Raw genomic sequence first — 15,590 nt, 5'->3', positions numbered from 1 at the left:
AAGGCCTCAGTTTGCCACCGTCACAATTCTGACAGGAAAGAACATTAGCTGGTTTCCCAATCCGAAACCAGGATAGCCTGTCTGGATAATAAAATGTGAGGCTGGATGAACACAGCAGGCCAAGCAGCATCTCAGGAGCACAAAAGCTGACGTTTCGGGCCTAGACCCTTCATCAGAGAGGGGGATGGGGAGGGGGAACTGGAATAAATAGGGAGAGAGGGGGAGGCGGACCGAAGATGGAGAGTAAAGAAGATAGGTGGAGAGTGTAGGTGGGAAGGTAGGGAGGGGATAGGTCAGTCCAGGGAAGACGGACAGGTCAAGGAGGTGGGATGAGGTTAGTAGGTAGCTGGGGGTGCGGCTTGGGGTGGGAGGAAGGGATGGGTGAGAGGAAGAACCGGTTAGGGAGGCAGAGACAGGTTGGACTGGTTTTGGGATGCAGTGGGTGGGGGGGAAAGAGCTGGGCTGGTTGCGGACTCCATTTTCTCCCCTTTGGTCCAGGAACTCCCCACCTACGTCCGTGACACCACCCACGCCCTCCACCTCCTCCAGGACTTCCAATTCCCTGGCCCCCAACACCTCATATTCACCATGGACGTCCAGTCCCTGTACACCTGCATTCCGCATGGAGATGGCCTCAAGGCCTTCCGCTTCTTCCTGTCCCGCAGGCCCGACCAGTCCCCCTCCACCGACACTCTCATCCGCCTAGCTGAACTCGTCCTCACACTCAACAACTTCTCTTTTGACTCCTCCCACTTCCTACAGACTAAGGGGATGGCCATGGGCACCCGCATGGGCCCCAGCTATGCCTGCCTCTTTGTAGGTTACGTGGAACAGTCCCTCTTCCGCACCTACACAGGCCCCAAACCCCACCTCTTCCTCCGGTACATTGATGACTGTATCGGCGCCGCCTCTTGCTCCCCAGAGGAGCTCGAACAGTTCATCCACTTCACCAACACCTTCCACCCCAACCTTCAGTTCACCTGGGCCATCTCCAGCACATCCCTCACCTTCCTGGACCTCTCAGTCTCCATCTCAGGCAACCAGCTTGTAACTGATGTCCATTTCAAGCCCACCGATTCCCACAGCTACCTAGAATACACCTCCTCCCACCCACCCTCCTGTAAAAATTCCATCCCCTATTCCCAATTCTTCCGCCTCCGCCGCATCTGCTCCCACGATAAGACATTCCACTCCCGCACATCCCAGATGTCCAAGTTCTTTAAGGACCGCAACTTTCCCCCCACAGTGATCGAGAACGCCCTTGACCGCGTCTCCCGTATTTCCCGCAACACATCCCTCACACCCCGCCCCCGCCACAACCGCCCCAAGAGGATCCCCCTCGTTCTCACACACCACCCTACCAACCTCCGGATACAACGCATTATTCTCCGACACTTCCGCCATTTACAATCCAACCCCACCACCCAAGACATTTTTCCATCCCCTCCCCTGTCTGCTTTCCGGAGAGACCACTCTCTCCGTGACTCCCTTGTTCGCTCCACACTGCCCTCCAACCCCACCACACCCGGCACCTTCCCCTGCAACCGCAGGAAATGCTACACTTGTCCCCACACCTCCTCCCTCACCCCCATCCCAGGCCCCAAGATGACATTCCACATTAAGCAGAGGTTCACCTGCACATCTGCCAATGTGGTATACTGCATCCACTGTACCCGGTGCGGCTTCCTCTACATTGGGGAAACCAAGCGGAGGCTTGGGGACCGCTTTGCAGAATACCTCCGCTCAGTTCGCAACAAACAACTGCACCTCCCAGTCGCAAACCATTTCCACTCCCCCTCCCATTCTCTAGATGACATGTCCATCATGGGCCTCCTGCAGTGCCACAATGATGCCACCCGAAGGTTGCAGGAACAGCAACTCATATTCCGCCTGGGAACCCTGCAGCCATATGGTATCAATGTGGACTTCATCAGCTTCAAAATCTCCCCTTCCCCTACTGCATCCCTAAATCAGCCCAGTTCGTCCCCTCCCCCCGCTGCACCACACAACCAGCCCAGCTCTTCCCCCCCACCCACTGCATCCCAAAACCAGTCCAACCTGTCTCTGCCTCCCTAACCGGTTCTTCCTCTCACCCATCCCTTCCTCCCACCCCAAGCCGCACCCCCATCTACCTACTAACCTCATCCCACCTCCTTGACCTGTCCGTCTTCCCTGGACTGACCTATCCCCTCCCTACCTCCCCACCCATCTTCTTTACTCTCCATCTTCGGTCCGCCTCCCCCTCTCTCCCTATTTATTTCAGTTCCCTCTCCCCATCCCCCTCTCTGATGAAGGGTCTAGGCCCGAAACGTCAGCTTTTGTGCTCCTGAGATGCTGCTTGGCCTGCTGTGTTCATCCAGCCTCACATTTTATTATCTTGGAATTCTCCAGCATCTGCAGTTCCCATTATCTCTAGCCTGTCTGGATGGTTTTGAGAGGGCAACATCTAACCCAAATCAGAGCATGGATGGTGGTGCAAGTGGTCTCTTGCCTCTGATCTCAAGACCTCTTTTACTCGCATCACTTATCTCTTTACCATTAGGTCTCCTCAGCAGTAGGTCTTGATTGATGGTCTGTATGACTCAGAATCCTTTGATTAATTAAGATAAACACAGTGTGAAGCTGCAACAATACAGCAGGCCAGGCAGCATCAGAAGAGCAGGAAGACTAACATTTCGGGTCAGGACCCTTCTTCAGAAAAAGGGTCCCGATCCGAAATGTCAGCTTTCCTGCTTCTCCGATGCTGCCTGGCCTGCTGTGTTCCTCCAGCTCCACACTGTGTTAGACATGGAGACTGTGACCAGTGGGAGTTCCCCTCTTTGAGGGGACCACAGGTGGAAGTTGTGAGGAGATAGGTGTTAAAATCAAAAGGTGGGTGTGTGACTTTCAACGTCCAGCTCTTTTCCAGCATCAATGGCCCCAAGTGTGTCCAAATTGCACACATGGAGGCTGACACTAGAAAAATAAAACAAAACATTTTCAGCATTAGTTTGAAGTATGAGAGGAAGTGGTGAACTATGCGAAAGTTGGAAATGAGCCCTAATTGATGAGATTGTTGGTAAGTGAACAATGGGAGTTTAAGGTGTTGCTCTCTCAAATGAAACCCAAGAATCTTTGTTTTCTTACAAAATTTCATTGAAAATATTTCCTTATTTTGCACAATAATGCAAACATTCACAAACTAATTAGTACCAATGTTACATAAAATGGTATTTACATACTTCTCAGCAATTATATCTTTTCAAAATGTAAATCATTGTCAGTGCAACTTTTTCACCTGTTGCTGTTTTCTCTTGGTAGGCGCAGGCTGCTTGTTGAGTATTGTTATATCAAGACTGGCAGCTTTCTGGCATTGTGCCTAAATTAGCACAGAGTATTTTCTTGATAGACAGCATTCAGGATCGAGGGTGGTGATGCGGGTGGGGTTTAAATTGTTAAGTACCTAAAAATGGGCAGACGGATACTGGGATCATCTGTTCCCTATGATTTCTACATATAGCCAGCACTGCCCATGCTGTTAAATTGGCTGCAGTAATCAACAACAAGCCCAAGCTGTTATATTAACCATGGTTCAATTCATAGGAATGTTGCATCTGAGTCAAAGTTGCCTGAATGCAAAAATTAAGGCTGACACAACACTGTAGTGCTGATGAAGAGCTGATGTATGTTGTATTAGAGTATAAGAGTGTGAAAGGATTATGCTGAGGAGTGCATTAAGCACTGTCCAATATGCTTATGCTACATGGACTTGGGCCAGAGAACAACTTGGGATCTTGAAAAATTGAGCCCTAACATCACATGCAATAAAGGAATATCTGTAATTATGGATGACTTTAATCTGCATTTCAATTGGGTGAATCAAATTAGCAACAATACTGTAGGTGAGGAATTCCTGGGGTGTATATGGGATGGTTTTCTACACCAATAAATTGAAAACCAACCAGAGAACAGCTCATCCTAGATTAGGTATTGTGCAATGAGAAAGAAATAATCAACAATCAAGCTGCTTGAGGCCCCTGGAGTTGAGTGACCATAATTTGACAGAATTCCTCAACAAGATAGACAGTGATGTGGATGATTCAAAGACAAAGGTCCTGCGTCTAAATACAGAAAACAACTTTGGTGTGAAGTGTGACTTGGCGGTGATAGAATGGGCAAAATTACTCAAAGGCATGATGATGGAAAGGCAATGGCAAACATTCAAAGAGTTTGTGCAATAATTACAGGGAGAAGACAGGAGAAGGAGGTTGAGAAACATGTCAGCCATGATCGAACTGTGGAGCAGACTGAACTGGCCAAATGGCCTAATTCTGCTCCTACATCTAATGGCAATTGTTTATTCAGGTCTGGCAAAAAAGTAAAAAGTTCACCAAACCACAAAAATTAGAGATAGTATTAGATCCAAAGAAGAGGCATACAAATTAACCAGAAAAAAATCAGATCTGAGGACTGAGAGCTATTTAGGATTCAGCAAGAGAGGCCTAAGGGATTGATTGCAAATAAAAAAGTTTGAGATTAAGCTTGTGGGATCATAAAAACCAACACAGAAGTTACTATAGGTATGTGAAGGGAAGAAGGTTAGTGAAGACTAATGTAGGTTTCCACTACAGATAGAAACAAGGGAAATTATAAAGGGGAAACAAAGAAATCGCTGATCCAATTTATATTTCTGCATTTACAACAGAGGACACAAATATCATGAATGTTAGGGAACACAGGGTTTAGTGAGAGGGGAAGTGAAGGAAATTCATATTAGTAAGGAAATAGTTTTGGGATTGAAAGCCAATAAATCCACAATGCCTAATGATCTACCTCCCAGAGTATTTAAGAAAGTGGCCCTAGAAATAGGAGATTCACTAGTGTCTTGAAAGATAATACAGCATACAGCTAGCTAATGTAATCCCTCTACTTTTGAAAAGGAAGGGACAGAGAAAACTGGGAATTGAAGTCCAGCCAGCCTGAAGTCATTAATGAGGAACATGCTCAAGTCCATTATAAAATATTTAATTGCAGAGCGCTTAGGAAAAATACTGACAGGATCAAACATTTATGAAATGAAGATGATGCTTGCCATCTCTGTCAGAATTGTTCAAGGACATAACTCAGAGCTGACCTTCAGAAGGTTTTCAACAAAGTTCCACTTAAGAGATTCGTGCATAGAATTAAAGATGGGATTGGGGGCAGTGTATTGAGATGGATAGAAAATTAGTTGGCAGACAGGAAACAAAATGTGAGAACAAATGCATTGTTCTCCAAATGGCAGGCAGTGGCTGGTAGCTACCACGGGATCTGTGCTAGGACCCCAGATATTCACAATATATATTTATGATTTAGATGAGGGAACTAACGTAATATCTCCTAATTTGCAGAAGACACAAAACTGGGTGGGAAGAGGAGCTTTGAGGAGGATGTGGAAATGCTTCAGCGTGATTTAGACAAGCAGTACGTGTGGATAAATGTGAGGTTATCTACTTCGGTTGCAGAAGCAGGAAGACAGATGATTATTTGAATGTCTATAAATTGAGAGAGGGGAATGTGCAACAAGAGCTGAGTATCCTTGTACGCCAAACGCAGCAGCATATTATTTGTTGGTCTTCATAGCACATGGATTCAAGTACAGGAGCAGGAATGTCTTGCTGCAATTATACATGGCCTTGGTGAGGGAATGCTGACTCCTGGGATGGTGGGACTGATGCATGAGGAGAGATTGAAGCAGTTAGGATTATATTTGGAGTTTAAAAGAATGAATGGAGAATCGGCAAGTCTATAAAATCCTAACTGGACCAGGCAGGGTAGATGCAGGATTAAATGTTCCTGATGGCCATGGAGTTCAGAATCAGGGGTCACAATTTAAAAAATGGAGTAAACCATTTAGGACTGAGAGGAGGAGAAATTTCTTCAGCCAGAGAGTGACGAGCCGGACAAATTTGCTACCACAGAGCGCAGTTGAGGCCAAAACATTATATGGATATGTTGGATATCAAACCTGGGGCCAAAGGGATCAAAGCATATGGGGGCAAAAATGGGAACAGACTATGGAGTATGCTGGATGGAGTATATATGCTATACTATGCTGGAGTCGGATGATCGGCATGATCATAATGAATGGCAGAGCAGGTTCGAAGGGTCAAGTGGCCTACTCTTGCTCCTAATGTCTATGTTTCTATGTTTCTTTTGTGGTCTCAGTAATAGTATATTATAACAACATACCTTGCTCCCAATGTCACGCAATAAACTACATCTTGTTTCAGGCAGAAGTTACTTCTCATTAGACTATTAGTTACTGGATTTTCTCTATCATACTGAACAAAGTAGGCCCTTTAGATCCTTACCAGGAAAGGAGATAGTGGTAGCATTTCAAGGTGTAAATTCCACCATTACAGGCTGTGGCAAGGATTCACCTTTCAACACACTGTTAAAGATGTCAACATTCAGTTGTGTTAAACAGAGAGCCCATCTGCTCTAGCAGGTGGATATAAATGATTGCAGCTCATTACCTTCGAGACTATCAGGAGCGTTATTCCTGATGATTTGTCAATATGTACCCCTCAATCAAAGTAGATCACCTTGTAATTGTCACATTGCTGTTTGTAGGAGTTTACATGTCAAATGTGTTTGTTGTCAAAGGCAGCCACGAACACATATTACTGTATCAAGCCAATTTAGCCTATTTTTGTGTTTACTATTGATAATATTGTATAATGTCTGGGATTATGTATTGAGTCAACATCACTAAATGATCATCTCTAATTGCTCGTTCAACCTACCAGCTTCAATGATTTTAAGGTCAATCCTAAAACTCAACAATCTGCTAAATACACTAATGTGAATAAAGAAACAAAATGCAAACCCACTGCGGAACACAGGCGAGAGACAGGGAAGTTACCCAAACTATCTTTGCTTAATTAGAAAATAAAGATCACATAATATCTCGAGGGGAAAAATGAGAATAAATCTACATCTGTCATTTCATGTTATTTAAAGCAAAAAGACCGTTACCTTCTCCAGTTGTAAATTCTACATCAGGAGTAACATTTGTAGCTGTTGTTCGGCTAGGATCCTCACTGGTATTGCTGGAAATAGAGTCATGCTGTAGTATCTGGTAAACACTATCATGCCTCTTCCGACTCAGTAACATCAATGATGAGCCCGCAAGAACAATGCTACATGACAGCACTACTGCAGTACTAATAACCTGCAAATGAGAAATGTGAATGAGGAAGGGAAGAGACACAAACCTTCCAAGGAATGTGAATGAGGGTCAGATCAATAAAAAATGCAGAATACAGCCCAAAAGTCTTGTAGCAAACAGAATGTGAGTGGTAATTCTGGTCACATTCAAAACATATTTCACCTCTACTATAAAAGCTCCAATTCACGAATAACTTCTTTTATTGCAGCATTTTAGTTCCACTACACTGAATTTTGTATGAACTGTTTATTCTGCAAGGGAAGCCCCAGATGATGGTTGAAAACCTATAACAACCTATAAGTAATCAGTTCACTTTCCCGTGAAGCTTTGTGAAGCTTTCCCGTGAAACTCCATGTGAAGCTTTGCCGGACTAGAGGCCAGATTCGGCAGAACTCTTGGATGTGGCAGAAATGGGTGAAAATAATGACAAGGACATGGGGACAAAGTTTACAAAAAAATCTCTTCCTTATATGTTCAGTTACCCATACACAACTGTTTTCCCTTGTGCACCCCAATATGCTGCCTCTAATTCCCACTATCCAGTTCCCCAGCTTTCCTGCCAGAGCACTTGCTCCCTGTTCTCCTGTCTTGATCTTTAGTCGACAGACCAGAGGATGGATCCATTGACAGTCCCAAGTGATGACTGACCATAACCCTGACTGATCTCTTTGTTACTCCCCAAGTGACTTACTTTATTTTTTAATTCATTCACGGGATGAGGGTATTGCTGGCGAGGCAGCATTTATTGCCTATCCCCAATTGTCCAGAGGGCAGTTAAGAGTCAACCACATTGCTGTGGGTCTGGAGTCACACACAGGCCAGACCAGGTAAGGGTGGCAGTTTCCTCCCCTAAAAGGAGATTAGTGAACCAATACGTTTTTCCAATCGATAATGGATTCACGGTCATCGTTAGACCCTTAATTCCAGGCATTTATTAAATACATTTCTGCTTTATTCTGACATTTCCTACCTTTGATCTGCGCATTTTCACAGCCGAATGGGAGCTGCTCTTGCAGCTTCATCATAAATCTCTGAATGACCAACTTGAGAAGCAGCATCTACAAGTGTAGGACAGCATCAGCCATCTCCTCATCCATGTGCTATCTCACAGGACAGAGGGGATGAGCACAGTGCTCCAGCTCATAGTACGTGACACCTCCGAAGGATCAGATTTCAGGACATTACTGAACATCAGGATATCATTGCCTAGTGGTCACAGGCAATTGCAGCTTCCTGGAAGGATCTCCTTCTCAGAGACTCAGATGGGCACATAGTCCCAATGGCGATCAAAATCACCTTGAATTCCTTTGGCTCCTTCCAGGTGATATTTGTAGAAAGTCACAACCTATTGTACATAAGTCACAAGTCCACCTCCCGGGGATATAATGCTTTCTATTTCGGCACGAATGAGGCTGATTTCAAAAATTCAAGGACACTAAGATACACTGCTCTTGCTAGAGTCCCACAGGCGCAGTGAATTGGAGATTGTATCCAGGTGATCAAAGCACTCCTTCAGAACAACAACCAGTATTCATCAATCAAAAACATCCTACACCAATAGCATTCAGCTGATGTGCAACCATCAGAAATGGCTCCACATGTCTGTGCAAGATGCAGAAACTGCTTTGACTTCTTCATCTGTGCCAGTCAAATCACTCAAAGATGTTCACACTTTAAGCAATTCATTGGAATGCTCCTTCAAGATATTGCTTAATTTCTAAGGACGTGGCTGACAATGCCCAAGAAGGGCCCTACCACTTATTATCAGTGAAACAAAGTCACATTAAGTGATATGGTTAGGGTTATCATGGAGAAACCACCAGGATGCCAAAGAAGTGATTCAGCTGCCTGGATAGACCTTAGGATTCCTTTCAGTACACACCAGAGAGAATGTGAGCACCAGAGGGAGAAAGGTATTGGCCCATCTTCATCTGTGCAAGTGTAGAAGTGAGAGGAGCAGTATGAGTAGCCTGATGTGATCAGGGCACCTGGATGCCATTCACCTAGTTGCCAGAAATGGCCAGGTTACTTTGATTCATCTATTCCCCACCCTACTATGGCACCATGGAATTAGGATTTTTCAATACATTAAGATCTGTACATGTGTTATGCAAATACAATGCTAAAAATAATAGATATTTACACTTCTTTTCAATTAAAGTTATTTTTCCCAAATCCCATCTATGACAACAGTGCTTCTTCAACAATTTCAACTGCAACAAAGAAACCTGAATTTCCACAATTAGTCATGTGTTCACATAAAACTTGGAGCTATGCTGCTTTATAATTATATGAATAGTCTTGCTAATATTAGTGAACAGTAAGCCTACATATTCTAATTTCTACCCGTCTGCCTAAATTTTAGCAAATACCATAACGTATTGCAGATGCACCTTTCAAAATCTAATTAGTGTTCTAATAGATGCACATTTCCTGAACTTAGCAAATTACAGTATAATTACTACTTTATTGGCAATTTCACAAAGACATTGTTCTCTTCCACGTCACTGAGGCTAATTACAGGTCCACTTATGCCTCCCTGACTGAGATCAATTAACTAAGCCCTGACCGAAGATTGAACTTGAGAGCTAAATTATTTTTATGACTCAGAACCCAGAAGAATATTACCAAAATCACAAAGTCATTTGCAATCAACTTGACCATGTATTCAATAGAAAATGGCAGGGTCTAACACTCAGATCAAAATACCGCTTCCATCTTATCCTGAAGAAAATCTAAGAAACTACTTTGGAGTTTCTTGCTTTAGTTGCAGCATCATAGCCCATCACTTTGCTAACTGCTTCACTCCTAAGCCAGTTCAGTACAGAGGTCTTTCATCTTCAAGCTGCTTTAATGGTACTGGTTAGTAAGATTGACCTGTTATTATCATTCACAAAACAAAGCATTGGGTGCACATGCAGCAATAGCCAGCCCACACTGATATTTTCCAATTTATCTGTCAAAACAAAATCCGAAAATCCTTTGTTCTTCAATGCAATATCTCACCATATCTTGACTGAGTAAGGTGAAGTAAACAGGTTGGGTAGAACACTTGTGGAACATAAAAACCTATTGAAAAAACTGCTTCAGTCATGCAAATAATTAAAGAATTCTCCAGATAGACAGAAGAAGCCATAACAATGAAAGCTCAGCCATTCTGCGTAATTTTTAGCTTTTTCGACAGTGTAAGCATTAAATCCTAGAGGTATGTTCTGTATTGATCCCAATGGCAACAGACCATCAGATTTCAAGCGTTTCAGAGAAAAGTAAATCAAAACTATGAATTACTTCTACTTTTCTTCAAGTTTGCATGTTGACAATGTAACGTTGCTTTAAATGATCTTTGTACAACAATTGGAGACTGTGTGTATCTCTGAAGTTTTATAGTTCCATGCAAGTAGTATGGCATAATTAAGGGGTTAAAGCGATTTCAACAATATATTTTTAGGGTGTTTCCAGGATTGCTATTTAATTCATACCTGAATATTTCCATAAAAGAATGCTGAATCTCCCGGTGTTTGTGTATTTGGGTGACCAGTTAACAAAAGTATTCCCACAATGATTGCTGGTATTCTAATAAAAACAAATACACATAACCATTAATTGCTAGAATAATGGATCACAGCAATTTATTGTTACAGAAATTAAGAAAGGATATCAGCGGAGATGATCATCATGAAATACCTTACATGTTTGCTTATTTCTGTGGCAGTGGTCATAGATCACAGACAGAAAACTTAGTATAATTATCTTTAAAATAGCCTTCCATTACCAAAATCAATGTGTTTCAAGATGAATAGCACAGTTGTGAAAAGATGTATAAATATGTAAAATAAAATTAGGTCTGTTTTAGATGCCTTCAGGTTTAATGGCATCAGTTGCTCCTGTAAGCAGGCTCAGGATCTTAATCTTGAACATTTTAATGCATGTTGGTTTATCCAGCACTAAATTTACCTGTACAAATACTAATAACAACAGTAACTCAGATGACAGAAATAAGATAAGTGAGCTCTACTCAGGTGGCCGGACATGTCCCTCCAATCTTTACACAATCTTTAAATTGAGAAATCACTCAGCAAGCTGAAACATAACACAGTTGATGAGCAGGTTTTTTTTTAACAGTAGCGTTAACAAATGGGATTTCAGTTATTATGAGTCGGACTATATTTAATCATTTCAACTCACAACAAGTGAAGGCAGTTGTAGGAGCAAAACTGAGGACAAAGACTCAGGAGGCAGACAGAATTCAGGCACCGGCAGTCTTTATTCATGCAGTGAGAGGGCCACAGACTCCCCACCAAATCTGGCTCGATGTGAGGAGGCAGTTATCCCCTTAATCTTTAGCTCAGATCGGAAGAAGCCAATGATGCTCTGATTTTCACAGTGGGATATAATCACATACAGCATAGTTACTGTGCCCTTCCCTTGTTCTATACATCCAATCTTGTGGAACACCTAATCAATGATTGACACTCCTATGCATAGCCCTAGGTTCCCATGATCTCATGATGTTTAACAGATATTGTAATTACCAGGCCTTGGAATCTTTCAATGCATCCAATTAATTTGCATCCCAAAGTTACTGGCTATACTCTTTTGAACATGTCCCAGACTTGCTTATCTGAAGGACTGCTTGAATTCCGTTGTTCGTTGTATTCATTTGCTAAGTCTAAAATTCAGCTACTCTTCTTATATTTTCCCACTGCCCTAATTATATAGAAAGAAGCTGATTCTTACTAATTGCTATAAGATTCATGATATTAATTCTATTAAAAAGTTAGTTATGTGTAAAGTTTGTATATCTACCTTATTGTTGGCACTCAATAGCTAAGGAGTTATGAGCAATTTGTGTCTTACAGGATGCACTAGGCATTCCTTTAGTGATAAAGGAAAGCTCCCCGAGAGTAATTAACTTTCACATCTAGATCTTTTCCCCTCAAGCCTTTAGTGATCTTTGCATTGTTTTATACGTGTATTTATAATTATGTTGAAATCTCTGTGATATTGTGAATAATTTCAAAGAAACAACTAATTGCCACCATTTGCTGTTTTCGCAGCTGCATGATGAGCTGGGCTGACCATCTTCTGAGATGATTTACACCCCTTGTCCTAACTACTCTGTTCACCTAATGAGACAACATCTTTTCATTAATGAGACCAGAAGCAATCACTATCATAATTTAATGAACTTGTTTGATCCTCTAGATTCTTTTTTTTTTACAAACTATAATCCCATTAGTTCACCTGAGTTTGCTACTGCAAGAGTTCACTTTCCCCTTCAATGTTTGTTGCATATCTTCAAACTGTCTGTTATTGGACGTTTCTTATTAATCTGTTTCTAACAAATGTTCTTGCAGCTGTTGTTTGTGCAAGGCTCCCTTTTGCTGTGGAATAACCTCTTCTCAAAAAGTACCATTGTGTCTTATTTAAACGCTGCAGCAGGCTTTTAATTCTGTTCAACCACTTGTCAGCCACATTCTGCAGGACAAGAAGAACGGCTTAGCTGCCAGCCATTTTGTGTCTCTCAATGGTACTAAGTAAAGGGCTACCTCCACCTTTAACCCAATGTAATTAACCATTTGGCTCTTTTTTGAGGCTTTGCCTTGCCTGGTTCATGGTCTGTAACTATAAAGCCAAAAATAAAAGTCATTTTATTAAGAGCTTTAAATTTCACAGAGGAAATATGCATAGCACAGAGTAAGAGCAGGCAGAGGGAAGTCACAAGGCTCAGAGGGACTGGAGGTCTGGAGTGCATTTACTTCAATGCAAGCAGAATAACAGGCAAGACAGATAAACTAAAAGCATAGATTGCTGCATGGAATTATGATGTTATTGCCGTTATGGTGACATGGTTAAAGGAGGGGCAGGACTGGCAGCTTAACATTCCAGGATGTTTTAGATGGGACAGGAAGAGAAACAAAGGATGGGGCAAGTTGCACTAATTAGGGATCACATTACAACTGTGTTGATGCAGGATACATCAGGGGAATTAGTGAGGCATTGTGGGTAGATCTCTGGAATATGAAGGGTGAAATCACAATGCCAGGAGTTTTCAATAGAGCTCCCAACAGCCCACCTGAGACAGAGGAGAAGATATGTAGTCAGCTACTAGTAAGTGGTGAAAAAAAACAGGGCAGTTATGGTGGGTGACTTCAACTTTCCTCTTTTGACAGGGACTCCTGTAGATCCAGGGACTCAGATGGACAGTCATTTGTTAGATGTGTCCAGGAGGGCTTTTTGAGTACGTTGACAATCCAACCAGAGAGGAGGTCATACTAGACTTGGTATTAGGGTATGAGTCAGGACAGATGATTATGTTTCAGTAGGAGAGCATTTTGGGTTAGGGATCATAAATCCATAAGATTTCAAGTAGCCATGGACAAGGAGAAGAGTGGCCCTCAGGTGAGGGTGTTTAATTGGGCAAGGGCCAATTATATCCAAATTAAACAAGAACTGGAGAATGTGGATTAGGAGCTGTTATTTGAGGGCAAATCTATGTCTGGCATGTGGGAGACTTTTAAAGACCAGTTGATTAAAGTGTAGGGCATGCATGTCCCTGCAAAACTGAAGGATAGGAATGGCAGGATCCAGGAACCAAAGATGATAAGGGAAATCGTAAACTTAGTCAAAAGGAAAAAAGGAAGCATTCGATAGGTCTAGGCAGCTACAAACTCTCAAATCCACTGAGGAATGTAGAGAAATTAGGAAGGAACTTAAATGCAAACTTAGGAAGGCTAAAAGGGGCCATGAAATATCTTTAGCAACTGGTTCAAGGAGAATCCCGAGGCTTTTTATGCATATATTAGGAGAAAGAGGGTAGCAAGGGAAAGAGTAGACCCCCTGAAGGGCAAAGGAGAGAAATTATGTGTGGAGCCACAGGAAGTGGAAGAGATTGTTAATAAGTACTTTGTATCAGTATTGACCGAGGAGGAGGACATTACTGATGTTGAGGTCAGGGATGAATGTGTGAATACTCTACAGAGTGTTAAAAGGAGGAAGTTCTGGGTATTCTAAATTGCATTAAGGTAGACAAGTCCCCAGGGCTAGATGGGATCTATCCCAGGTTGCTGTGAGAGGCAAGGGAAGTAGTAGCTGGGGCATTAGCAGATATCTTCATATCTTCCCTGACCACAGGCAAGGTTCCAAAAGACTGGAGATTGGCCACTGTTGTTCCCTTGTTTAAGGAAGGAAGCAGGGATAATCCAGGAAATTACAGACCAGTGTGTCTGACACCTGTGATAGGGAAGCTCTTGGAGAAGATGCTGGGGGACAGAATATGTGCACATTTGGAAGAAAATGGACTAGTTAGCAACAGGCAGCATGGTTTCCTACAGGGAAAGTCGTGTCTCACGAACCTGACTGAACTTTTTTGAAGAGTTGACAAAGATAATTGATGAGGGAAGGCCTGTGGGTGCAGTTTATATGGACTTTAGTAAGGCACTTGCTAAAGTCCCACATGACAGGTTGGCACAAAAGCTAAAATTACTTGGGATTCAGGGTGGGCTGGCTAGATGGATACACAGCTGGCTTAGTCATAGAAGACAGAGAGTAGCAGTGGAAGGATATTTTTCAGAATGGAGACTGGTAACTACTGGTGTTCTACAGGGATCAATCTTCGGTTCTCTGTTGTTTGTAGCATGCATAAATGATCTGGAGGAAAATGTGGCTGGTCTGATTAGTACATTTGCAGATGACACGAAGATTGGCAGAGTTGCTGAAAGTACCGATGATCGTGAAAAGGTACAACAGGATATAGTTAAATTGGTGACTTGGGCACAGAAATGGCAGACGGAGTTTAATTCAGACAAATGCGAGGTGATGCATTTTGAAGGATCAAATTTAGGTGTGAATTATACTGTTAATGGCAGGACCCTTAGGAACATTAATCTGCAGATGGATCTAGACGAGCAGGACCACAGCTCCCTGAAAGTGGCAACACAGGGGGCCAAAGTGATTAAGGAGGTATATTGCATGCTCGCCTTCATTGGCCAGGGCTTGAATTACAAGAGTTGGCAAAACATACTGCAGCTACATAAAACCCTTGTCAGGCCATCTGTGGAATACTGTGTGCAGTTTTGGTCACCACATTACCAGACAGACATGGAAGCTTTGGAGAAGTGCAGAGAAGGTTCACCAGGATGTTGCCCGGCTCGAAGGCAATGGCTATAAGGAAAGGTTAAGAAGACTAGGATTGTTTTCACTGGAAAGATGGCAACCAAGAGGAGACTGGATTGAGGTCTACAAAATTATGAGAGGCATGGATAGGGTGGATAGTCAGACACGTTTTCCCTGGGCTGAAGTTTCAGTTACAAGGGGCACAGGTTCAAGCTGAGAAGGCAAATGTTTAAGGGAGATGTGCGAGGAAAGTTTTTCACACAGAGTGTGGTAGGAGCCTGGA

The 15,590-nt window shown here is 42.8% G+C and overlaps 1 protein-coding gene across 5 annotated transcripts in view; it reads right to left on the bottom strand.

Annotated features, from left to right (window-relative positions):
• The window catches only part of gpr155a (G protein-coupled receptor 155a), a 74,880-nt gene that overhangs the window by 6,783 nt on the left and 52,507 nt on the right, over positions 1-15,590 (bottom strand). For all 5 annotated transcript variants that reach the window (XR_009445944.1, XM_048534599.2, XM_048534600.2 and 2 more), the window contains exons 9-10: positions 10,672-10,765; positions 7,000-7,195 (exon numbers count right to left, since the gene is read on the bottom strand). Coding sequence is in view for 4 of the 5 variants with exons in the window: in XM_048534599.2 (XP_048390556.1) it covers positions 7,000-7,195; positions 10,672-10,765 (290 nt within the window). In the remaining variant the exon portion in view is untranslated. The remainder of the gene's footprint in view (positions 1-6,999; positions 7,196-10,671; positions 10,766-15,590) is intronic.

Source organism: Stegostoma tigrinum, chromosome 7 (genome assembly GCF_030684315.1).
Source record: "Stegostoma tigrinum isolate sSteTig4 chromosome 7, sSteTig4.hap1, whole genome shotgun sequence".
NCBI classification, from domain to species: domain Eukaryota; kingdom Metazoa; phylum Chordata; class Chondrichthyes; order Orectolobiformes; family Stegostomatidae; genus Stegostoma; species Stegostoma tigrinum.
Note: the sequence above shows the minus strand (reverse complement) of the source record. Positions and strands in the feature narration are given on the sequence as shown.